At 34.8% G+C, this 26,509-nt stretch overlaps 1 protein-coding gene across 6 annotated transcripts in view; it reads left to right on the top strand.

Moving 5' to 3' along the window:
- The window catches only part of VPS13A (vacuolar protein sorting 13 homolog A), a 226,450-nt gene that overhangs the window by 95,394 nt on the left and 104,547 nt on the right, over positions 1-26,509 (top strand). For 5 of the 6 annotated variants that reach the window (XM_064361629.1, XM_064361634.1, XM_064361631.1 and 2 more), the window contains 10 exons: positions 482-541; positions 741-894; positions 2,320-2,436; positions 2,516-2,619; positions 9,540-9,707; positions 11,576-11,880; positions 16,511-16,658; positions 20,161-20,314; positions 25,706-25,833; positions 26,176-26,345. In XM_064361629.1, coding sequence (XP_064217699.1) covers positions 482-541; positions 741-894; positions 2,320-2,436; positions 2,516-2,619; positions 9,540-9,707; positions 11,576-11,880; positions 16,511-16,658; positions 20,161-20,314; positions 25,706-25,833; positions 26,176-26,345 — 1,508 coding nt within the window. The remainder of the gene's footprint in view (positions 1-481; positions 542-740; positions 895-2,319; positions 2,437-2,515; positions 2,620-9,539; positions 9,708-11,575; positions 11,881-16,510; positions 16,659-20,160; positions 20,315-25,705; positions 25,834-26,175; positions 26,346-26,509) is intronic. The other variant, XM_064361630.1, reaches the window with a different exon arrangement.

Below are 26,509 nucleotides of genomic sequence, written 5' to 3'. Positions count from 1 at the left end.
CATTGTATACGTATGTCAAAACATCACATTGTATTCCAGAATGTATTTAATTATGATTTGACAGAAATATTATTCATACATTTTTTAAAAAGAAAAAGAAAGCACAGAGTATTTGGATACTTGGTGGACAATTCTGTCACAAATTTTGTTTTTAAATACAGGAAGAGTTAGGAAGAACCGTACAGAGTTGTTGATGACCGAATGATTATTCTCCACACTTGATAATATCCAATATTTCCTCTCTTGATAATAAGAATGATAGTACATAACATTTATTGAATACTTACTATGTGCCAAGAGAGTCCCATACTTACATTTTCTTTTGTTCTGGTGAAGCAGTTGCTTATTTAGGTAATTATATGTATGTGTATATGTATATGAACAGCTGGAAAATTATATAAATGTTTATTAGGACTATAACATAATTGTATATGTATGTCTTCCTAATATGTCCTAACAGATTTGTTTTCTCTTTGGCTAGGCTGAAAAGAACATACCCAACTTGAAAAGTAGCTATAACAATGTTTTACAATTGATTAAGGTATGAGTAGATAATTTATTTTATAATTATATACTGTATTTCTGTTTCTTACAAAAATTATTGTAACTAGAATTTTAAGATCCTTAAAGATAAGAAAATATTATAAATTGTATCCTTTATACCACGAAGCATAGTGCCTTGTAGAGAGCTGTCAAGCAAATACTTATTGACCTATCACTAAAACAGGTTTGTTCTTTAGGTAAATTTTTCCTCTTTGGATATTCATTTACATACTGAAGCACTTCTGAATACAATAAATTATCTTAATAATATTCTTCCGCAATCAGAGGAAAAATCAGCCCCAGTGTCCACTACAGACACTGAAGACAAAGGAGATGTCATTAAAAAATTAGGTATGCTTTTTAAAATTTAGCATCAATATTCTTTTTTTTTTTTTTAAACCAAGTAGGTCAATAAATCTAGACTCTGGCTTTGTTATTAACTTTGAATATTGGCTTCAGAATTCTCTTGCCTGTGTTAATATATAGAATGACTCATTATATGCCAGGGTAATTGTAGAAAATAATGGCAAAGGAAACTACTGCTGAATAAATTGTGACTTTTGTTTATCGTATATAATAATTGGTTTTAATTTTTAATTTTTTTTTTTAATTTTTATTTTTGAGATGGAGTCTCGCTCTGTCACCAGGCTGGAGTACCGTGGCGTGATCTCGGCTCACTGCAACCTCCCCCTCCTGGGTTCAAGCAATTCTCCTGCCTCAGCCTCTCGAGTAGCTGGGACTATTAAGCATGCACCACCACGCCTGGCTAATTTTTGTATTTTTTACTAATAGAGACAGGGTTTCACTATGTTGTCCAGGATGGTCTCGATCTCTTGACCTTGTGATCTGCCTGCCTTAGCCTCCCAAAGTGCTGGGTTTACAGGTGTAAGCCACTGCGCCCAGCCTTGGTTTTAGTTTAAGATTATACAGTAGGAGTATTAGAGTTGAAAAAAATTTTTTTCTTCCATCTCCCTCCCAGTAGGAGTATTAGACTTAAATTAAAATTTATGCATTTTATAACATGATTATTTTATATTAGATCAATATGACAATCAAAATTTGAGTAATTTCAGCTGGGTGTGGTGGCTCATGCTTGTGATCCCAGTGACCCAGGGAGGAGAGGGCTGTGGGGGTTGAAGTTGGAGGCTCGCTCAAGGCCAGGAGTTCGAAATTAGCCTAGGCAACATAGCAAGACTGTCGCCAACAAAATTGTAAAAAATTAGTTGGGCATTGTGGTGTGTGTCTGTAGACCCAGTTTACTTTGGAGGCTGATGTGGGAGAATCACTGCAGCCCAGGAAATTGAGGAATGATTGCACCATTGTGCTCCATCCTGGGTGACACTCTGTGTCCTGGGTGACACCTAGACTCTGTTTCGGAAAAAACCCAAAAAACAAGGAGTATCAGAGCATATTTTAAAATCAGAGTGTAGTACTTTTGAAAAGTGAAAAGTTGCAATTTTGATAATGACAAGTATTACCTAGTAATTACTGGTTCTTAAAAAATTTTGAAATTTATAGCTACAGTGTTTTAGTTTCAAATGTTTAGTTTCTTCTAGAAACAGAGTTTTATCTATTTATTTGCATTTGTTTTCATTAGATTTGATTGTTTTTTAGAATTTTCAAATCAGTAGGGAATATCATACTTTACTTTCAACTGAATTGCAGATCAGGTTTTCTTGACTATCACTATTTGTGGTGATATTTCAGTTACTTTATACGTATAGCGAGGTAACTACTAAATGTTTTTCCTCATGTTTATTATGAATTTTTTTTCAGCTTTAAAACTATCCACGAATGAAGATATTATTACTTTGCAGATTTTAGCAGAATTATCATGTTTACAGATCTTTATTCAAGATCAGAAACGTAACATTTCTGAAATTAAGATTGAAGGTAATAAAATTTCACAAAAAGCAAATTAAAAGGCATTAAATGAAAGAAAAGGCAGTTAGTCATTCTTTTATTCCCTTAGGGCTTGATTCTGAGATGATTATGAGGCCTTCAGAAACTGAAATAAATGCGAAGCTAAGAAATATAATTGTTTTAGATTCTGATATAACAGCTGTATACAAAAAGGTAAGAATTTTTAAAATTAAGTAGTAGTACATCATTAAATAGGATTATTCTTTAAGAGTGGTCATAGGTATCAGTTAGACAGTGGTCAGAATTTAGTAATGTGACTTATTATGGGTATGGGTTTTGGAGTCAGGCATAATTGGGTTCTTAGCCCTACTCCTTAGTAGCCATGTGACCATTAGTGGGTTACCTAATCTTGGATTCTGTTTCTTTATTTGTAAAATAAGAATTACAGTATCACATAAATGAGATAAGTATAAATAATGCTCCTAGAACAAAGTTTTGGAAGAGAACCTAGTAAATACCGTTTTCACTTTTTTTTTTTTTTTTTTTTTTTTTTGGTTCTCTTCATATACTCTGAATCTCCTAATACATTTTAGATACATTTGATAGTCTGAAGTCTGAGATTTTTAAAAATGTTTATTTTCATCAATGATTACTAATAAGAGAGCCCTTTGAACTGGATGATTAGTTGTCGAAGGTTAGGGAATTTGTTACTGGGTATAAAACGTAAGGTCCCTGGACTGGATACTGTTACAGAGTTGAACAACCAACATCCTCCCTGAAGCAGGTAGGATTATGTATTTAAGGAGGTTAAAGGATTATCAGATAGTAGGATAAGGAAAATCTGAAGTACTTGTTGAGTCAAGAAGTCAGCATTTGGAATACGTCAAGAAGAAAGAAAATAAATAGATTTAGCCAGTAATACTAATGATATAATGATCACCTGATTTTTATGTTTAAAAAATTCTTATTTTTAGTATCTTCTTGTTATAGCTTATTTAGTGGGAGAGAAAAACAGTTCCAGCATCAAAGAGAAATGACTCATAGCAATAAGGAGCAAGAGACTTTCCAGAAGCCATGGTTATATTTGCTTCTATTACTTTTATTTTAAAAATCATAGTATCAGAGTATTTAAGAAATAGATTATCCATTTTATTTTCCCTATCTAGAAACTAAAGCTCACAGAAATAAAGTATCTACTAAAAGTTATACAGAACTGAGAGCATGATCCAACCCATTGGTTTTTTTCTCTGTACTTTTATTTTAAATTTTATTTTATTTTATTGAGACAGTCTTGCTCTATTGCCCAGGCTGGAATGGAGTGGTGCAATTTTCTCCATTTGTTGGTATCTTATTTATTCTGTACAATTTTCCATAGCCTGTATTTTGCTGATTATGTTTTCAACATGTTACTGTCTCCTGTGTTTCCTTAAATTGGTATTTAAATCTCAGGGCACAGTGAGATTCAGGGTTTGGGAGTGGGTGTTGGCAAGATACTTCATAGTTGGTGGTGTGTATTTTCAAAGAAGGCACACAATGTGTAGCTGTCTTTTTTTCTTTTCTGTTTTGCACTGTCTTGGGATAGCTTTCTTTTTTTGATGTTAGAAGCTATTTCTTGTGATTTCCTGTAATTTGGTCTTGAGGTCTCTGTCTGGAGAGTGGCCATAAGCCAAAGTAGCCACTTTCTATTTCTGGGTGCAGCCATGTTAGTCAAATGGGACATTGGGGTTGCAACACAATAAAACCCCTCTAAGGGTGCCCACGAGGGAGGCTGACAGGAAGTCTGGAGGCAGTAGGGACATTTCTTCATTTATTAAGTGGGAGAGTTCACCAGTCTTTATGCTGATATCACCAATAATTTTGGCTTTTTGAAAGTTTATTCTCCAGTAGATTTCTTAGGCAAGACTCATAGGAGCAATCTTCCTTGACAGTTATATTTGCAGGGCAGTTTGGATTTTAGATACTTGGCTTGAATTTTCTTTCCTAGATGATCTTAAAACATGTTACTCCATGTCTTATGGCCTAGTATTGGTATTGACAATTCTGATGACAATTTGACTTTCTTTCACCTCTAAGAACTTTGTCATTTTGCTGAGATATTCAAAGCTAATCTAATCTGAAGCTTTCGTAGGGACTTTGGACAGGTAAACATCACAGTAGATGATCAGGAACTGGTTTAGCAATTTTATGGCTTCTCAAATTGAGAGCAACTCTTGCTCTTAGGCTAGTGTGTTTCCTTTGAGAAAAATACTGTAAGTTTAAGCCTGACAGCCTAGATTCCAGAAGCCAATTGGTGAAAGAAGTGGAGGCTTCATCATTTAGTTATAGATTTTTGCTTAAAATACCCATTTTTCAATATGGTGTTTTATTAACCGTTTTTCTGTACCTAAAGTCTCCTTGACCACAGCCTTTCTGCTCTAAACTCTGTCTTGAGCAAATCTGTTCTGTTGAACTCAGAGAGAAACAGTCATATAGCCCTACTCATATGACTTGCAAAGGATATTGTTTTTTCTTAACTAATTTACCAGTATTTATATATTTTTATGTATACAATTTATACATTAAATATATGTATATGTAAATTATATATGTATAAATACTGGTAAATTAGCTATGAAAAAACTATATTATATAATCATTTTATATGTATGTAATTCTCTCCCTCTCTCTCTCTCTCTCTCTCTCTCCTCTCTCTGTCCAATCACACAATCACGGCTCACTGCAGCCTCCACCTTCCCTGGCCCAGGTGATCCTTCCCACCTCAACCTCTTGAGTAGCTAGGACTATAGTTTTGTGCCACCATACCCAGCTGATTTTTGTAGAGATGGGGTTTCATCATTTTGCTCAGGCTGCCCTCAAACTCCTGGGCTCAGGCAATCCACCTGCCTTGGTCTCCTGAAGTACTATTACAGACATGAGCCACTGGGCCTGACCTATTTGAGATATTATAGTCAGCAAAAGATACAAAGCCCTTCTCCATTTGGAATAAATGGTAGTTAATAATATAAAACAATATTAAAAAGTGATACATGCTTTGTAAACCAAGAAAATGGGGTAATGACAGGTAATGATTCAAGTGTTGTATTAGGATTTTCAAAAATGCTTTTTTACAGAAGAAACATTTGACAGAAATCTGAACTGTGGATTTGAGCCCTGTTGAAAGAGCATTCCAGGTGGAGGAAAGAGCAGCTATGAAGGCCTTGTTGCAGGAAGGTGCTCCACATATTTTGGGAGGTTGTAGGGGACTCAGTAACCTTTGGGTAGAATTATTTATTAGTTTCTGTTTTGGTTTGGTTTTTACTTTTTAAAGTCAGATTTATCGAGACAATTTACCTACAGTAAAACTTAGCTTTTTAAGTTGTAATTCTGTGAGTTTTGGCAAACATACACTGTTGTGTAACTTATCTTCTGCGGATACAATGGGTCTGTCACTCCTAAAAATTCACTACTGCCTTTTGTAGTTAGCCCTTCTCCCCATCCCAGCACCTTGTAATCACTGCTCTATTTTTTGTTCCTACAGTTTTGCAGTTTCCAAGTATCACATAAATGGAATCATGAAGTTATGTAGTCCTTCACATCTGTTTTTTTTCTTAGCATATGAGATTTTAATTTTGTATTTTCTTTTTATGTCTTGATCAGTCTGCTTAAAGATTTATTGATTTTATTCATACTTTGAAAGAATCAGCATTTGTTTCGATTGAATGTTCTGTTTTTAATTTTGTTTATTTCTGCTTTTTGAAAATTCCTTCCTTCTGCCTGCTTTGGATTTAATATGCTCTTCTTAAGGTGGAAGTTTAAATTATTGATTTGAAGATACCTATTTTCTATTATAAGCATTTACTACTATAAATATTACTTTAAGCACTGCTTTAGCTGCATTCTGTAAGTTTTGTTATGTTGTATTTTTATTTTCATTCAATTCAAAGTATTTTCTAATTTCTCTTCTGACTTTCTTTACCCCTTGTTTATTTAGAAGTATGTTATTTAACTTCTAAATATTTTGAGATTTTTCAGATCCCTTTCTGTTACTGATTTCTAATTTAAATCCATTATGGTCAGAGGAGAAACCATTTCAGGTCCTTTAAATTTGTTGATACTTGTTTATGATTAATCTTGGTGAACGTTTCAAGTGTACTTGAAATTAATACATGGGTTTTTCTGAGCTAGCTAGATGAATTTGTCTTTCGTTATTTTCCATTATTTCTTCAAATCTTTTCTCTGCTTCTGTCTCCCTCTCTCTTTCCCTTTCCCCCTGGCTCCGCTGTTTTCTTCTCCTCCACTTTTTCCCTATTCCTCTTCTTGAATTCCTAAAATTCTTACTAGATTTCTGTTTACGGTCCCATAACCTTTGGATATTCTGTTCAAGTTTATCTCCCATTGTTATTTTAGTACATTTTAATTTGAATAATTTCTCTTGACCTGTTTTCAAATCTACTGATTTTGTCCTTGGCTCTGATGAATGTACTGACAAACCCACTGAAGGTTATTTTTCATCTCTGTTACCATGTTTTTTAATGTTTAATATATCCCTTTGATTCTTCTTTCCATTTTCTCTGCTATGATAGTATTCACCATCTGTTGATGCATATTTTCCACCTTTTCCACTAGAAGCCTTTACCATATTAATCATAGTAATTAAGACTTTCTGGCTGATAGTTTTAACATTGATGATATAGTTGAGTCTGATTCTGTTGATTGCTTTATTGTTTGTTTGAATTTTTTGCCCTTGCTTTTATTGGGCATGTCATAATTATTGATTGAATGTCAGACATCATATCATGTATTGGCAGGAGTCCTCAGTCCTCAGACTGTGGACCGGTACCCGTCCATGGCCTGTTGGGAACTGGGCAGGACAGCAAGAGTTGAGTGGTGGGTGAGGGAGGCTTATCGCCTGAGCTCCACCTCCTGTCAGATCAGTGGGGGCCTTAGATTCTCATAAGAAGGCAAACCCTATTGTGAACTGTGCATATGAGGGATCTAGGTTGCATGCTCCTTATGAGAATCTAACTAATGCCTGATGATCTGAGGTGTAACATTTTCATCCCCAAGCCATCTCCCCACTCTCCAATCCCCCAGCCCCACTTTTGCGGAAAAATTGTCTTCCACAAAATAGGTCCCTGTTACCAAAAAGGTTGGGGACTGCTGATGTATAGGATAATAGAGACTGAGGTAAATATCATAGTATTTATGTCTGAAAATGGAGGTGCCTCTTTTCTGCTAAGCTCTTAGCTTGGGGTGGGGGCAGGTTGAGCTTAGCTTGGTTTGAAATTTAGATTAACACAATTTCCTTCACTACATTACTGCCTCAATTTCCTTTAGTTGTACCTTTGGCTTATGATGGGGGAAGGCTGTGTTGCTCAGATTCTGTTCCATGCTGAGCCTTTGACCTTTCTTCTATTCTAGTACCTCAGAAAATTCTCTTTCTACATGCTTAGCTTTTTTCCTAGATGTGAGAGACTCGTGCTGCTTATTTCTTAGTGCTTATGAGCTTAATGGTATGTATCTGGGGAGAAGGGAAGGTGGTTTGGATAGGTTTGTTAGTGTCCTGGTCCATTTTCATTTCCAGCCAGGGCTGTTTCTGTGAGTCTCAGAAATGGAGTATTCTTGGTGATCCTGTCCCTCCTCTTCATGGCATCTAATTGCTATCTGTTGAATTTCCTGTATGGGATTGACTACCCACCCTTCCCTTCCCCAGCAGAGGGAGACCTCTAATGATCTGGCCCCAGGAGAGTTTTTGTTCTTTCCCTAGATGCAGAGTTTTATTTTATTCTTGTCCCTAGGATACTATATCTTCACCTGTGCCCTGAGAGCAACAAGGTTTACTGTCCTTCCCCTAGTTTCTTATGGCTTTTGTTTTGAGAAGATGATAATCTTCGTGGTGCTTTGGGCCTTTTCTGCAATGGAGGCTCCTCATCTTTTCCAGGATGGTGCTAAGGAAAGCTTTCTCTTGTTTCCCACTTGAACCCTGCTTCCATCTTTCTCAAGAGCTTCTCACGTGTGTGCCTCCCAGGGATTCTGTATCTCACATTAGTTCACACTTATCCTTTATCATTTCAGTTGAATTATTCTTACCTATCTTTTTAGTACCTGACATGTCTTTCTCCTGCTCTCTACCACAAGTGAGCTGGTGCTTATTTTTTGTCTTTCCCCTAAGGTACCTGTTTTTCCTTAGATTTCAGGGTCCTTTGTTGTTCTGTGACCTCAGATTGCTAATGGTTTTAAGAAAGTTAAGATTTTGTAGTTTATCTTTTTTTGTCTTTTCTTAAGGTTTGGAGGAGCCCCCACTCCAGTTTTGTGCACCCTAGGGAGAAGCAGGACTGTAGACTTCTTTTCAGCCCCGTCTTGTACATCAGCCTTCAGAAGTCACTTAGACTTCTGGTTCCTGAGGATTCTTTGTTCTGTGGTTGTAACTGATTTGCTTGTTGATGGCTCTTCAGCTCCGTGTTCTTACTTGATTCTAGCATTTAGGAGAATTGAGAAAGCTATAAACTGAATGCTCTGTCCATCTTCCAAAATTTTTTTTTGACATTTTACATCTCTTGTTTCTACCATTTTTTTTTCCTTTTTTTTTACTGTTATTACAGAGCTTGAGATTTTTAACCACTGTAGGTAATTTCTGGTTGGTAATTAAGATGGCTCTTTACAACCCGATAAGGAACAGAAGTATAGAGCTAGGAGGAGACTCTTGAAGATTCCAGAAAATCTATCCACATACCTCAAATCAAGAATAGATTTCAGTAAGGTGCAGATGCACAGTGTTTTTCAAATTTTTGTCAATAAATCAAGAAATACATGGTTACTCTCATTACAAAAGTACACATGCAAAATTAAAATGCATATTCAGATATTTCTTCTTCTGTTCTTCCTTTAAAAATAAAAAGAGAGAAAGCAGGGGCCAGACCTACTACATTGATTTTATGACCCACAAAGGGAATTGCCACCACCAATTTGTAAAACTTTGTAGTGAGGTCCAGTAAAGCAATTATAATAGAATTGTTGCCTCATTTGTACTTGGCTTGTGAATACTTGGGAGATTTTCTTACTGTGTTTTGTTATTTTTTACTTCGTTTTATTTTTGTACTGAAAGCACATCATTTCAAAAATGGATTGTGAAAATTAAATTTTCTCTTATTAAGGCTGTTTACATCACTGGAAAAGAAGTTTTCAGCTTCAAAATGGTTTCTTACATGGATGCAACTGCTGGTGCTGCATACACAGATATGAATGTGGTTGACATTCGGGTTGATTTAATAGTTGGTTGCATTGAAGTAGTTTTTGTCACAAAATTTCTGTATTCTATATTGGTGAGTATTTTATTAAATTATATTTTATTTTCTACTAGCTGGAAACTGCTATATGTCAAATATGGATGAAGTCTAATAATTGAAATTTTTTCTGATTTTTCAAATAGTTTTCTGGGCACCATTTATTATACATAATGACTGAAATGTGTAGTTCCTTAATTATATAACATCATTTTGACATGGAAATATTCCAATTAATTGAAGTATATATTTCATATATTAACATTATATATGCATTAGATATCATAAATATGTTATATATTATTTAGAAACTTCATTTTATATGTCATTGGCTTAAGTCTTTGTTTTACCTGACTTGCAAATATAATTTTAAAATACCGAATATGTAATTGAAGTTTGTTTTAGTCTCTCAAGTCATCATTAAGAAAAGGTTATTTTAATTTTTTAGAGACAAGATCTCGCTCTGTCACCATGCTGCAGTTCAGTGGCATGATCGTCGTTCATCATAACCTTGAACTCCTGTATTCGAGTGATCCTCCTGCGCCAACCTCCTGAGTAGCTGAGACTACAGGCGCATACCACTATGCACCTACCACCAAGTTAATAGTTTTTTTTCCTTCAAGTTTTTATAGAGATGGAGTCTTGCTCTGTTGCCCAGGCTGGTCTTGAGCTCCTGGCCTCGAGTGGTCCTCCTGCTTTGGCCTCCCAATGTGCTGCGATTACAGGCATTATGCCCAGCCCAAGAAAATCATTATTTTTTATTGCATTGTCATTCTGTGTATCTCTGTGACTTTAAGGAGTTAGATTTAACACCTGTATGACTTCACCCTAAGGCATTTCAGTTCTTATTTCTCCTTTTCTTGTTTTGTTTTGTTTTTTCCCCTTGCTGTCAGCTGATATTATTCTTGTGGGTGTCATACCTGTCTCCATGACATCACTATTCATTCTTTTAAAATGCTGTATCTCTGTTTCAGTGTATTAAGTAGGTAATCAAATCTGAGGCCATAGTGGAATAAATAGGCCAAGTGTGACAATTCTTATAAGCAAGGAAAGTATTCATGTGTTCGTCTGAATGTATTTGGGAACATGGAGCCCCCTTTTGTTATTTCAGAATTCTAGGTTAATTCCGTATAATGTTGATGTTTGTGATCTTTTAAATTTAAGTTATCATGCAGTTTTTCTATAGCCATAAAATCATTTTGTACACAAAGATGTTAAGAAAAACAAGTATTCCTTGTTTAATTTCTTCTCTTTTAAAAAATTTAAACTTTTTTTTTTCAGAGACAAGATCTCGCTATATTGCCCAAACTAGTCTGGAAATACTGGCCTCATGTTATCCTCCCTCAGCTCTTGAGCAGCTAATTTCTTTTTATAACCAAAAAAAATCATGTCACTTGAGCCCTCTTGTACTTATACTTAGAAATTACTAAAATATTAATTTTTTTCTTTGAACATGAAAATTAAGTATGAGTATAAATCTAGGTAGTTATATGTTATGTCATTGAAGTGTTTTTTTCTGGAATTTGGAAATTGGAAAATTCTTTTGAAACTTTTTAAACATTTTATTTATTTACCTTATAAATATAAATAAGCTCTCTGCACTGAGGTTGTATAGAGAAATAGGGTTGTTCAGACATTAGAGAAAGTGAGATAAGGGAAATAGATTTCTGTAAAACATTCCAGTGATCCCATTTAGCTTTGTTCTGAGGACTAGATTTTAATTTTATCTGTTTCTTTTGTGTTTCTCAGTTTTTGTGGCAGAAATATAGACAGTAAGACTTTGAATAGTTAAATAATGCTTGGTTGTGTTGGTTTTTTTTTTAACTGCGGTAAGACCATAAATAATATATATTTAATGTCTTATTTATTAATAATAACTTTAAGAATATAATTCTGTTATCTTGCAGGCTTTTATAGATAATTTTCAGGCAGCTAAGCAAGCCTTGGCTGAGGCAACTGTTCAGGCAGCTGGAATGGCTGCTACTGGTGTAAAAGAACTGGCACAAAGGAGTTCCAGAATGGCACTGGATATTCACATCAAAGCCCCAGTTGTGGTCATCCCACAGTCTCCAGTTTCAGAAAATGTTTTTGTTGCTGATTTTGGACTAATTACAATGACAAATACCTTTCATATGATAACAGAGAGTCAGAGCTCTCCCCCACCTGTTATTGATTTGATAACAATAAAGCTGAGTGAAATGCGACTATACAGGTAAGCTTTTCACAAGTATATTTGTGTGGAATGCAGTATTTTTCTTTTTACGTTAAAGACGTTGCTGTTTTGAGTATTCTGTTTACAGTGAGATTTTATTTTATTAATTATACGTAATTTTGTAATTTTATCTTCCTTAAGTATATTTTGGCAAAATCAATTATAGTCTTTGCATTTTAAAAAACCTAGAAAGTGTTTGAAAATTTCTTCTTAGGTAATTAGGAAAACTATAAAATTTATTACCTGATGAAATGTATTTGTGCTTTTTTTGTAGTTCATTATAAATTACATTGCTATGGAAGAAACGAGGAATTTCTAATGTAATATGTTTATTCACTTTGCAAATACAGTATCACCTTATCTTCTCTGTCGGTTGTGTGCTAGGGATCTGATGCTGTAATTTAAACAAACAGTAGCATACAACCTTATGTATTCATTAAGCGTAGGGTTAGGAAGTAGGGGGATAAACAAATATTCAAATATTTTCAGAGCTTTTATACTATGTCCTCTGTGTTTCTGTGCTGTTTCAAATTGCCCATTCTGAATTTAATGCCCAATTTTCCAACTTGGATCCTTCTCTGTTTATACTTCCAAACTGCCCTCTTCCTTCTTTCTGTCATTTTTCTTTGATCTCATTCTCTTACTTGTCTCTTCACCTTATTTATGTTTCATTTTTTACTTAACTAGCCCCCATTCTATCCTTCCAACCTCCAGTTTTGTCTTCTTTTGGGCTAATTTCTAGAACCTTTCTAAAATATGATCCCATTTTTATACACCAGCCCACTATATTTATTGAACAGTACCTACCACAACAACCCATGAGGTAGGCATTATTTATTAATCCCTTATAAAGATTGCTCACTATTATATTTCTTAGTGCAATACCTGGGATATATTTATATACTTCTCTTAGCTTCCTATGAGTCTGTTTGATCAGTTGAATATTTTTAAAGCAGCTTTATTGAGACATCATGGACACAGAATAAGTTGCGTATCTTTAATATTACACCATTTTATAAGTTTTGATATGCATACATTTCTGACAGTTTATGTACAATTGTAGTATTTCTTCTATAAGTATTAGGTAGAATTCGCCAGTGAAGTCATCTGGTCCCGGAGTTTGCTTGTGGGAGGTTTTTAAACACAGTTTTCATTTGTTTAATAAATTTGGGGCTATTCAAATTATTTTCTCTTGAGCTATCCTCCCTAAGTTTTTAAAAGAATTTATCCATTTCATCTAAGTTGTAAAATTTAATGGCATAAAGTTTTTCATAATGCTCCCTTATTTTTTAATATCTGTAATGATGTCTCCTCCCTCCTTCCTGATATTTATAATTTCTGCCTTTGTACCAGTCAATCTGGTTAGAGATTTATCAGTTTTATTGATCTTAAGAAACAGTTTCTGCTTTTATTTTTTCTATTTTTTTGTTTTGTTTTTCACTGATTTCTGATTCAGTATTTATTATTTCTTTCTTCTTACTTGAGGTTTAATTTTGCTCTTTTTTTAAGTTTCTTTACGTGGTGGCTAAGATTATTGATTTGAAACATTTCTTTTCTAATGTATGATATAGTCAGTTGGATTGATATAGTGCTATAAATTGGAGTACTTTATGCTATAAATTTTAAGTTACTCTATAATTCTGTGTAGCTCTCTTCTCTCTGGTATTTTATTATATAACTCTAGCTACCTTGGTTTCTCTTTGACTCTCAGCTCTTCTCTACTCTGGGGCTTTCCTGACCTTCTCCTGGGTTCCCCCTCTCTGTACCATGGCCTGTTAATTATCGCAAAACAATAGTAAACTGGGACAATTGTGGGGCTCACCTCATTTTTTCTCCAACTCTTTGGGATCACTATCCATTTTTGATGTCTTATGTCTTAAAAACTATTTTTAAATAAATTTTGTCTGTCTTTTTTTTTTTTTAGAGGTCAGGGTTCTTTAAACCCATTCACGTTACTCCATCTTAGATGGAAGGAGAAATTTCTGTCACTCGAGCATTTATTAAGCACCACATATATCCCAGCCGTTATGCTAAGAATAAGAAATATAATAGTGAACAATCTTTATAAGGAATTAATAAATAATGCCTACCTCATTGGGTTGTTGTGGTAGGTACTGTTTAATAAGTGTAGTGGGCTGGTGTGTAAAAATGGGACCATATTTTAGAAAGGTTCTAGAAATTAGGTCAGAAGGACACAAACCTAGAGGTTGGAAGGATAGTTTGGTAACTATAGCAGTAATTCACATAAGAATTACAGGTGACTTGGTCTAAGGTAGGGGAGTGAAGTAGTGGAGAGCTAACCAGAAATTATAGTAACTGATGATTTAATGGGTGTGGGAGTTAAAGGAAATGAGTAATTAAAATCCACTTTAGGTTGCAGGCTTGGAAATCAGCATTTGATGATAATGCACTCCACTGAGATAAGACAGAACAATGCAGGAAAAAAAAACTCAGCAGAATAGAGATAGTGATTATTTCTCTAATGGACAAAGTAGCCTGAAAATGGTTGCATGACTTCTACATGGAGAGATCTTGAAAGAAATCCAGAAGGCAGTGGAATATATGTGCCTAGGTGATGTTGTTTAGACGTCTAGGTTTGGGAGTCTTTAATAATAATTTGTGCTCATCACTGAAGCCATTGGAATGAGCACAGCCACAAAAGAGAGCTTGTAGAGTGGAACATACGAGGAAGAATTCTGAGGATTACCAGTATTTAAAGAATTGGCAGAAAGAGGAACCCTCATAAGAGACTAACAAGGAGCAGACAGAGATGAGAAACCAGGAAAATGTATTGAGGCAGCATTGTGGGTCCTGCTGATACTGTTAACCATGAATTAATAGAGTATGATTTTTTTTCTTGTAGTACTTGGTATTTTGTGATTGGAATCCAACAGTCAGTTGGATTGAGACAAAACTGAATTTTTGCCAAGCAGATATGACCTAAAGTAATGGAACAGGATTTTAATGATTGAAAATCATGTTGATGGATATTGGAGAGGTGATATGGTTTGGCCGTGTACCCACCCAAATCTCATCTTGAATCATAGCTTCCACAATTCCCACATGTTGTGGGAGGGACCTGGTGGGAGATAATTGAATCATGGGGGGTGGTTTCCCCCATACTGTTCTTGTGGTAGTTAATAAGTTTCATGAGATCTGATGGTTTTGTAAGGGGAAATCCCTTTGTCTTGGCTCGCATCCTCTTTTCACCTGCTGCCATGTAAGACACACGTTCGCGTCTCCTTTACTTTCCACCATGTTTGTGAGGCCTCCCCAGCCACGTGGAACTGTGAGTCCATTAGACCCCTTTTTCTTTATAAATTACCCAGTCTTGGGCATGTCTTTATCAGCAGTGTGAAAACAGACTAATACAAGAGGGAAGAAGTTGAAGACAAGAGGGTAGTGATGGAGAAAAACAATGCAAAGAAGAATTTGTAGACTGGACATCCAGCACTCTTGAAGTCTTCAGAAAATAAGTGCAGACTAGTTGTTGATGGATTAGCATGTGTAGAATGTGGTAAACCTAGATGTTATCATTCTGAAAGGAATAATAGTAGTGAGAATCGGGGAGCATTATTCCAAATTAAGAACAATTATTTCTTCCTTTTATCCTGAGAAGATTTGGAAAAATTGGCCTCCATATCTATCTTCAGTCACATCTTGCTTGATTTCAAGAAATGGTAGATGCAAATTGAGTGGGGGTCTGTATTAAAAATAGATTGCTTTTAAGAGTCCCCAAATATGTGTAGGATGTTAAATCAAAATATTAATTATTTGTATGTCCAAAAAGTATTTTTTGAAATTTGCGAATGAATGTAAAAGATTGCTGACAGTCTTTCAACTACCTGACTACCACGCCTGGCTAATTTTTGTATTTTTAGTAGAGATGGGGTTTCACCTTGTTGGCCAGGCTGGATTCAAACTCCTAACCTCAGGTGATCCACCCACCTCAGCCTCCCAAAGTGCTGCAATTACAGGCGTGAGCCACTGTGCCTGGCGTACATAGAGATAATTATTATTTTAAGGTTTTACTATACAACTTACATACTTTTGTACTTTTTACCATATTACAAATTGTAGTTTAAAAAATCTGTTTCTCTTTTTTTTTTAATTGAGACAGTCTCACTCTGTTGACCAGGCTGGAGTACAGTGCTATGATCTCAGCTCACTGCAGCCTCCGCCTCCCAGGTTCAAGTGCTTCTCCCACCTCAGCCTCCTGAGAAGCTGGGACTTAGAGATGTGCACCACCATGCCCAGCTAATTTTTGTATTTTTAGTAGAGATGCTGTTTCACCATATTGGCCAGGCTGGTCTCAAACTCCTGACCTCAAGTGATTTGCCTGCCTTCGCCTCCCAGAGTGCTGGGATTACAGGCGTAAGCCAGTATGCCTGGCCCTATTTCTGTGTAATATGGAACACTCAGCTCAGTGTAAGTCCACCCAGGTTTCTAGTGGGATAAAACATCACTCATTTTGACAGATTAAAAAAAGTCTGATAGATTTTTTCCCCCTTTTTACACAACAGATTATTGATTTCTGCTATTTGCATGTGAAAGGATAAATTTAAGTTAATCTTTTTTAACTACCTGAATGTATGTGAAACAATTTAAAAGAATTTTATCTCTACTTCAGATCTCAATATATTAATGATGCATACGAGGAAGCACTGGATCTACTACTGCCATTAAATCTTGAGGTGGTGGTTGAACGAAATTTATCCTGGGAGTGGTACCAGGAAGTTCCTTGTTTTAATGTAAATGCTCAGCTGAAACCAATGGAGGTAACTTTTTGGATACTTACCCATTTTTGTTTTGCTTATTGAAAAATATTGCCTGGGGACATAAGGCATCATTTGAGTGGCATTTGTATACATATAATCACATTGGTCAGAATTGAAATGGTGATTATACTAAACTAGAATTCGTTTGAAAATGATCTCCATTCATTCTTTTAACAAATATTTGACTCTTTACTATGTGCTAAGCCCTGTGATAGACAATGGAGATATAGTGGGAAGGAAGCGATGACATTGTCTCTCACTTCATGGAACTTCCCAGTCTAATGCAGGGGTTGGTGGTGATGGTGATCTGGAAGATATAGTCATAGATAGTAAAAAACTAAACAGACACATAATTAAAATAGTTATAAATTGTGGTAAATTTAATGAAGGACATAAATAATAGGCGTAGTGCTGTAAGTAGTCAATTAGATACATTAACATAGAATTTATTGGAAAGATCTAGGTTAGAAATACTAAATTTGAAGTCACCAGCATATTGATGGCATTTAAAGCCATAGGAATATATGCAATAACCTATAAAGTATATAAAGGAAAAGAAAGTAGAAGAATTCATACGCTGAAAATGAAAATGGCAAATGTGACAGCACCTTAGCTTTACATTCTTACTGGTCGACATTGCCTCGTAGATCTCTCATGGAACTGTCCACAAGTTCGTAGTTTTTTCCCTTTTTTGGATGAAAGTCAAAACTGTGTCACATACTTTGCTGAAGTGATAGCAACATATGCTCTGGGAGGTTTCTTTAAGAAACCTACTTAACAAATCTTTCTCACCACCTCCCAGTTTCCCTTTGTATTTCTTTCTGTAAAAATTTTATTTATTAAGAGAAAACTATCATTTTAGAGATTTCAGACTCTTAAGTCAAAAGTGTATTCAGAGCATAAAACATGATGGTATTATGAAAATCTTAGTGTGTAAGATAATAATGGCTGCTTTAACTTACAGTGTTGGAGATGGAAATTACCTTCTTAAGATAAATATTCGAAGTCTGTTTATATTGGTAAGATAACAGATAGAAATTTATAAAACATAAATAGTATGTTCCACCCAGCATGCTGTGGCAATTGCCAACCCACTGGACCCAGTTATCAGACATATTTGTGTGGGGCAGGAAAGACACTCCTTTCCCGTGCTCTTCCCAGGTAGAAGCTACACAGAATGTTCAGGTGATGCTGCAGACAATCTGCAAGTGCCCAGCTGCCTTTTGAGGCCAGTCCTCTAGGATAAAATTGGGTCTTCCCTTACTCTGATTCACCTGAGTAGTTAATTAGTCACTGTTGCAGCTCACCCAGATCCCAGATATTTGTTCCCTCCTGGGCCTCATCTTCTGTGTCAGGTAGAGGCTAGAATCAATTGTGAAGTCAATTAGTCTGATGCATTCAGACCAAGTGGAGCAACTTGTGATTTCTGACTTACCAGATTTTTTGTGGTTGTATACACAGCCTGTCCTGACATGTAGATACTGCAGATCAGCAGCCCCGGGATCCTTATAGTTCTTTGAACTTCCTCCACTGAGCTCCTGGCAAAAGTGAAGAAAGAGTGATGATTGATAATCAGTATTTGAGCTGCATGTGATAGACAGATACTAACTGAAAGACATGGTTTAGAAATTATAATGCTTAATTTCAGCTTATTATATGAACTACTATTTTTGCAATGCTCGCTACATAATTACAAAATAAGTGTCATGAAAAGAGAATGAAGGAATGAAAGTTAAAAAACCCAGGACATTAGTAGTAGGTATAAAGTACACATGGACTTAATTTTAAAACATTACATTAGTATAACATCTTTGAAATGTAGTCAAAGAAAGCCTGATAGAAGTAAAACTTGTTAAATATTGAGGGATTCAGATTATCTCCTTGGGGTCATAACAGCTAAAAATATAATTCTTTTTGTAGTTTTGACAAACTTAGAAGTGAGCCAAACTTGAAGATCTTTTTTACATTATTGCTGTTACATTAGTCAGGGTTTTCCAGAGAGAGTGTGTGTGTGGAGAGAGAGAGAGAAGGGGAAGAGTTATTTTAAGGAATTGGTGCACATGATGGCAGATGCTACCAAGTTGAAAGTCTACAGGGTAGGCCAGAAGGATGGATACCCAGGGAAGAGTTAGTGTTGGAGCTAGAGTCTGAAGACAGTCTGCTAGCAGAATTCTTGCTTGGAAGAGGTCAGTCTTTTTCTGCTGAAGACCTCCAACTTCAATACAAAGTGATTGGATGAGGTCCACCTACATTATGGAGTATAATCTGATTTACCTAGAGTCTAGTGATTTAAATGCTAATTTCATCTAAAAGATATTTTCACAGAAAAATTTCATTTTTGACCACATATCTAGGTACTGTGACTGAGCCAACGTGACATACAAAATTAACCATCACAGCTATTAAGACAGGTCTTATGCTGTTGATTTGGGGCTAAATTTGTAACAGCTAGGATTTGAAATTAGCTCTTTATATTTTTTTGAGACAGAGTCTCTGTTGCCCAGGCTGGAGTCCAGTGGCACGATCTCAGCTCACTGCAACCTCCACATCCCAGGTTCAAACAATTCTCCTGCCTCAGCCACTTGAATAGTTGGGATTACAGGTGTGCACTATGCCCGGCTAATTTTTGTATTTTCAGTAGAGTCAGAGTTTCACCATGTTGGCCAGGCTGTTCTCAAACTCCTGGCCTCAAGTGATTTGCACGCCTCAGCCTCCCAGAGTGCTGGGCTTACAGGCGTGAGCCACTGCACCCAGCCTGAAATTATTAGTTCTTTATTTCTGTTTTATTAGTTCCTTGTTTATGTGTGGACTTAAGCATATTACTTAACCATTTAGCCTCAGTTTTTAATAAATAAAAATAACAGGATTGCATTAGCTGGGCATGTTGGTGAATGCTTGTAATCCCAGCTACTTGGGAGGCTGTGGAAGGTTGAGCCCAGGAATTTGAGGCTGCAGTGAGCTAGGACTGTACCACTGCATGCCAGCCTGGGTGACAGAATGAGACCCAGTCACTACCTAATTAAATAAATAAATTTCAGGATTATATTCTATATCCCTAGGACTTTTGTGAGGTTCAAATAAAGTAGCTGATGTAAAACACATTGTGAACTATAACATTTTTGATTAACCAAATGTATCATTTCTGATTATTCTACATTTGTAAAATGAGTTCCTTACTAACCAAAAAAATCCAAAGTAGACAGATAACTACTTAAAGTTCATTTTAAAGGTTTAAAATTACTAGATTATTTGGTACATTAGTAACAAATAGTTCTTTATTCGTAACTTCATTGTTATTGGCACCTAATTTAGTTCTGTATTTTTCAAGCTACTAAAGAGCACATGGTCATTTAGAAAACTGAATATTTAGTTTGTAAAAATGTTTAATTGGTGTTGTAGAGGTTTGAAATGGTCTTTCATTTTTCTCCTCTGAGAATTTTAACTGCAGTTAAATTCTGCAATGAAGTAGCAATGCTAAAAAGAGCAAATCTTTTTTTAACAGTTCATTCTGAGTCAAGAAGATATAACAACTATTTTTAAAACATTGCATGGCAATATACAGCATGAAGAAGGTGGTAGTGCCTCACCTGCTGTAACAAACGACCAATACAGTGTCACTAGTGGAGTTACGACTAACGCTTCACACCATTCAGGAGGTATGTTTTTAACTTTAAATTTCTTCCTGCTTTCCTCTCTTTCTCTCTTTTTTCCTCTATCTTCTTCCCTCCTTTCTATCTTCTTCCTCCTCCTTCCTCTTTCTCCCTCCTTTCCTTCTTTTTCTTTAGTTTTGGCAAAATAAGATTTATAAATCTCTAATCAGTTAATTCCATTTGGACATCTCTAAATTATCTATTCTGTTAGTCATTGTGTTGATTTTTTTCTTTGAATCAAAATTCCTAGTCCTGTTGTAACAAAATTCCTCAATATATATTCATATTTTTCTGACTTCCTTGTATCTCCTTATTTTCCATTTTTCTCTCCTTCTCCCTATCCCTAGTGCAGCATATATCCCAATTGAATCTTTTATATCGATATTAGGAATATCAAAGTATTAGAAGTGCAAAGAGAGGATGATCATTAGTAGATGGTGGATTTTAACAAATATTTGGGAGATAGATGGATGGAACAGAGTAGAAGGAAGCAGAACTCAGAAGGAGGCTTCATCTAATGTTGGATCCAGTGTGTTCTGTGGAATGTGGCTGGGTTCTGAGTTCAGCACCAGCACATACAGAGGGTCAGTTAGTGCTGGTGCATAAGCATAAAGTTCTCATTCTGACATTGTAGGGGGTCCTCAGACCTACCTACCTCAAAATGAAACCTACTAGTTCACGAGACTCACCTTTGCAAAGCCCTGAGGTATGACACAGCAGTTTTACACAGGTAGAATCCTAACAGAAAAACAACTTTACATTTACAGCATTATAGGAAATGCTACTCTTACTAGCTAGAATAATCAAACAAATCCTTTATTGTTAAATGTGAATGATCAGATATGAAGAAAATTGTAAAAACTCAAGTATAAATGAAACTAAGATAAACAGAATCATGTTTTCTGAAGGAAACAGATAATTGAGGGGACAGAAAAGGAAGTAGACAAACTAAAAAAAAAACACATTCTAAGAGGATTTTGAGAAGATAATATAAGAACTGGATCCCACCAGCACCACCAGCTCACCCAAGGATAGCAGAGTTGCTGGAAATCCATTATTGCTGAAAATTTGAAACAAAAACACTGTGGAATTAGAACTATTGAGTTGAAATATTTGGTTGAGGCAATCTTCCATGACAGAGAGAAAAAAAAAAAGCACAGGATGGAAAATATGATAAAACTTAAAAGTGATGTTTTAGTTCAGAAGGTTCAATTCCAGAGTAAGTATTGTGGAAGAAATAATTGAGAAAATGGAAGATAATTCTTTAAAGAAGTTTATTACTTTCCTTTTATCTGCAGGACATACATTCCAGTCAGTGCCTGAAACTGTGGGTATTACCAAACCTATGTTTGGATAGTACTCGAACTATGTTTTTTTCCCTATATAACAAAGTTTAATTTATAAATTAGGCACAGTAAGAGATGAATCACAGCTAATAAAAAAGAACAATTATAACAATACACTGTAATAAAAGTTATGTGAATGTGGTGTGTCTCTCAAAGTATCTTAATATTTTGAGACCCCAGTTGACCTAACTGCAGGTAATTGGAAGTGTGGGTAAGGGTGAGCTGCTGTAAACTGCCCAGACCTAAATAAATATTGAAGCAAGCTCAGCTACAATGAATCTACTGAGTTTCCAGCAGATTGGGTAAACCAAGATTCCACATGCAAACCAATTTTCATGAGATGTCAGAATGGTAAAGCTAAGATTTTTTAAAGTTTCAGAAAAAAGAAACAGGCTGCCTGTTAGGGACTTAGGAAAAAAAAAAAATGATTGCATGATTGATTTTTGTTGTTTTTTATTTATCATCAATAAAACATGATGGAATGGAATGCCTGGGTGGTAGAAGACAATGGAGGAATATATTCAAAATTCTAAGGAAAGTGGTATTTGAAGCTCAGATTCTATATACAGCCAAGCCATCACCTAAAATGTGAAAAGAAAATAATTCTCAGATTTCCTGTGACTCAAAGTTTTCTTAGACTTCTTCATACGCATTTGTAAAACAAATTAGTTTGAAAATACATTTCAGCAAGACAAGGAATCTAGGAAAGAGGAAAATATGGGGTAAAAAAAACCTAGGCCTACCCAGTAGTGCATTGAAAAGGAGTCTCCAAATTACCTATGCGAATAGGTTAGAAAGTAATTGGTTTTCATTAAAAAGTAAATGAGAATGCTTTAAGGAAAGAAAAGCCATTTGGAAGAATGTCTTATAGAAGAAAAACAGTATGAATTCCACATAGTATATAGGATACAGAGTTATGTAACTGATATATAGAGAAAAATGTTTTCTGTTCTTAAGAAAGAAATTTCTGTACCATAGTGCAGAAGTGAAGTGGACTAAATTTTGTGTAATTTTGAGCCATTGTTAGAATGTGAGAAGAGAGAATCTCTTATTTTTCAGAGATGCACTCATTGTTAACAATGCAGCAGCAGAGGCATTATTATAATACACTGTAAGTCTCATCATAGAAAAATATTACATGGTCATAGTTAAACAGGAAGCCTTCTTATGTAAATAAAAAAGTAAATTTTATGAACCATGATAAGTTAGAAGTAAAGTCATTACTAACCAAAGCTGTAAAGAGGAAGATGGTTCAGGGGAAATAAATAGTAAGGGCTTAAAGAGTGAGGAATATGAAGATAATGTCTGCAATTGGAAATAGATATTTGAATATGTTATTTAAATCATTTTCTTCTGGAAATTTTTACACATATACCAAAGTAGAAGGAATAAGGTAATGAACTCACATGTACTCATCACCCACTTTCACTAATTAATATCATGTGGCTGCTTTGTTACTGCCCTAACTCTGCTCTTCTCCCTTCTTCCTGCAGCCCACTAGATTATTTTAAAGCAAATCCCAGATATTAAACCATTAATTACTATTTTTCTATAAGCAATAAGGATGTTACTTTTCAAATATAGTAACATCATCACCCTAAAAATTAGCAATGCTCCCTTAAGACCATGAAAATATCCAGTTAGGAGGGTTCATCTGTCTCCTTAATGTCTCATTACAAGGTTTAGTTTTTTAAAAATAATGATAAAAGTATCAATTCACAAAGAAGATGCAACAACCTTATATTTGTATATACCTAATAACAGAGCTTTAAAATATATGCAGCAAAATTGACAGAACTAAAGAAGAAAATGCACATATACAGAATCATAGTTAGGGATTTGAACACAACGACTCTTGGTAAATGATAAGATATGGACAAAAAAACCCAGAAAGAATATAGAAGATTTGAACACAGTCAACAAACTTAATTAATGTAATATGGTGTTACTCTCAGTTGCAGAATACATTTTTGTTTTGAAGGGGTTCATGGAATGTTTACAAAAATACACCATTTTTGGTACCATTAAATTTTCTGACCACATGGGATTAAATTAGAAGGTAGTAACAATAGGATATGAAAAAGCTTGAACTATTAGGGCATAAAACAATTTCTAACTAACCCATAGATCAAAAAGAAATGACAAGGGAAGTTAAGAAGTTGAACTGAATGATCATGAAAATAAAATACATCAGAATTTGTGAAATACAACTAAAGCAGTGGTGAAAGAAATTTGTAACTGTAGAATAATATTTTAGAAAAGAATAAGTTTTAGAATCAAAGATCAAATCTTCTACCACAGGAAACTAGAAAAAGAAGAAGAAATTAAACTCAAAGTAAATGAAAAGAAGACAGTAATAGAATCCAAGAGAAACAGATAAACAGTAGAGAAAATGTTTAACTCTATGAGTAGATTTGTTTCTAATTTTAGATTGCTGCTCATCAAAGATAGTAACAAGATAGGAAAAAGCCAAGCCTCGGACTTGGTATGTTTCTTTTATCCAGAATACATTAGAACTCCTATAAATTAATAGCAACTTTTTCAAAGCAAAATAATGACCAAAAGATTTGGATTCTTGAGAGAAGATGCTATGTAAATGGGCAGTGAACACTTGAAAAATTGTTCATATAATTATTTATTAGGAAAACTTTACAGTTCACCAGATGAGGTAAGTTGTAGAAGAGTGACAATGCCACAGGTTGATGTGAGAATGTGGAACAGCTAAAATTCTCACATACTTCTGATAGGAATGTGAAATAGTATAACCACTTTGGCAGAGAGTTTGGCAGTTAACATATACCCACCTTTAATGGAGCAATTCCAGACCTAGGTATTTACTCCCACCCTACCCCAAAATAAGTACATAGATACACAAAATGACTTATTCGAGAATATATATATAGCAGATGTATTTATAGTAGCCCAAATCTGGAAACAACTCAAATGTTCATCAATAAGAGGATAAAGTATTTCTTTTCATAGAGTGCATGACTAGCTATAAGAGTGAACTACTTGTATATGCAACAACATGGTTAAATCTCAGAAACATGTTGACTGAAAGAAGCTACACACAAAATAGTACAATCTGTATTACTCCATTTGTATGGAATTAAAAAATATACAGAACTCATCTATGATGATTGAAATTAGAATGGTAGAGAGGTTGGGAATTAGTTAGAAAGTGGTAAGAGGGAACTTTCTGGAGGGGTAAAAGTGTTCACTATCTTACTTGAAATGGTGGTTACGTGGATATATATACACTTACAAAATTTCACCCAATAGTTCATACCCAATATGTGTATTTCATTGTATGTAAATTTTTATCATAATTGAAAATACACTACCTCCCAGCTACCCAGGAGGTTGAGGAAGGAGAATTGCTTGAACCCAGGAGGTGGAGGCTGCAATGAGCTGAGATTACACCACTGCACTTCAGGTTGGGTGACAGAGCGAGACTCCATCTCAAAAAAACAAAAAAAGAAAAAGAAAATACATTACCTGGCATAATGGTGCTTGTCTCTGAAGTTAGATATTATGAGAATTAGAAAGTGCTGTGTTTTCATTTTAAGCTCATTTAATACGTGCATATAATGCTTTGATTCAAAATTTAAATGTAGAAAACAAATTTTGGATTCTTCTGATTAGTAGAACAATTTTTAAAATGTCTCCTGGTTTTAGTTTTTTAAAGTAAAATTTGAATACTGAATTACGTGCCAGGTATTGTAGTATGTGTTTTACATGGGCTATTTTACTTAATCCCCAAAACATACTCAGTGATCAGTTCTGTTTTTCCTTGGAACAGAACAGAAGTGGAAACAGAAGCAGTAAGAGGAAACAGAAGCACCAAGTGTTCAATTAATATTCCCAAATTATTATGGGAAGAGTCAGAAGTTACTGAGTTTTACGTCTAAATTTTCTAATATTTTATTTTCTTGAATGTCATTTTTGTATATAGTTTAATTAGTAATTCTGTTAAATCTATTTCAAGGGCATTTTAATGAGCTGCTTTTCATGATATTTTCTTTTATTAAATAACTTTAATTTTCTCAAGGATCAACTGTGGTGACAGCTGCTGTGGTAGAAGTACATTCACGTGCCTCACCAGTTAAGACAACACTAAACGTGAGCTTCAAAACTGATTATCTCACCATGGTGCTGTATAGTCCAGGTCCTAAACAAGTAAGTCAAGGAAGAAAAGAAAATATATTTTCACTTGTGAAAATTGCATAGTTAGATGTAACAAATGTTAATATTTAACATGCATTTTGTAGTATCTGTCCCTCTGAGAAAAATCGTTGATCTTTTCACTTTGATAATTTAAATGAGTTATTTATCATATAGCTAATAATGTGAAAAATAAATTGTAAAATTAAAGTGATATGTATATATTTTTTGCCTTTCATTAGAGCCCTTTGGAGATAGAGAATTTTGATGTTTCTTATAAGCAGAGGCAATAATTTGTAGTAGTTCCCCCTAGACTTGTGTTTTTGTGTAATTTTATGTTGATTTTTCCTTTCATAGGCTTCCTTTACAGATGTTCGTGATCCTTCTCTGAAACTTGCCGAATTTAAATTGGAGAATATTTTAAGTACTTTAAAAATGTATACAGATGACTCAACATTTTCTTCCTTCTCATTAAAAAACTGTATTTTAGATGATAAAAGGCCTCATGTCAAGAAAGCAACTCCTCGGTATGTATTGTAATGATGTTCTAAGGTTTCACTTGAGAAATCGTATATTTTACAGAATTTATCCCCAGAGTTACACGTTCATTTTCTGAGTACATCCTAAGTTCTTTAAAGCTTCAATTCAATCAACTCGTAGTGCTCAGTCAATATTTAAAATGTCCTGGTTC

This window comes from Aotus nancymaae, unplaced genomic scaffold (genome assembly GCF_030222135.1).
Source record: "Aotus nancymaae isolate 86718 unplaced genomic scaffold, 86718_ANA_hifiasm-v0.15.2.pri h1tg000041l, whole genome shotgun sequence".
Classification (NCBI taxonomy): Eukaryota; Metazoa; Chordata; class Mammalia; order Primates; family Aotidae; genus Aotus; species Aotus nancymaae.
This window is presented reverse-complemented; position numbering and strand designations above follow the sequence as displayed.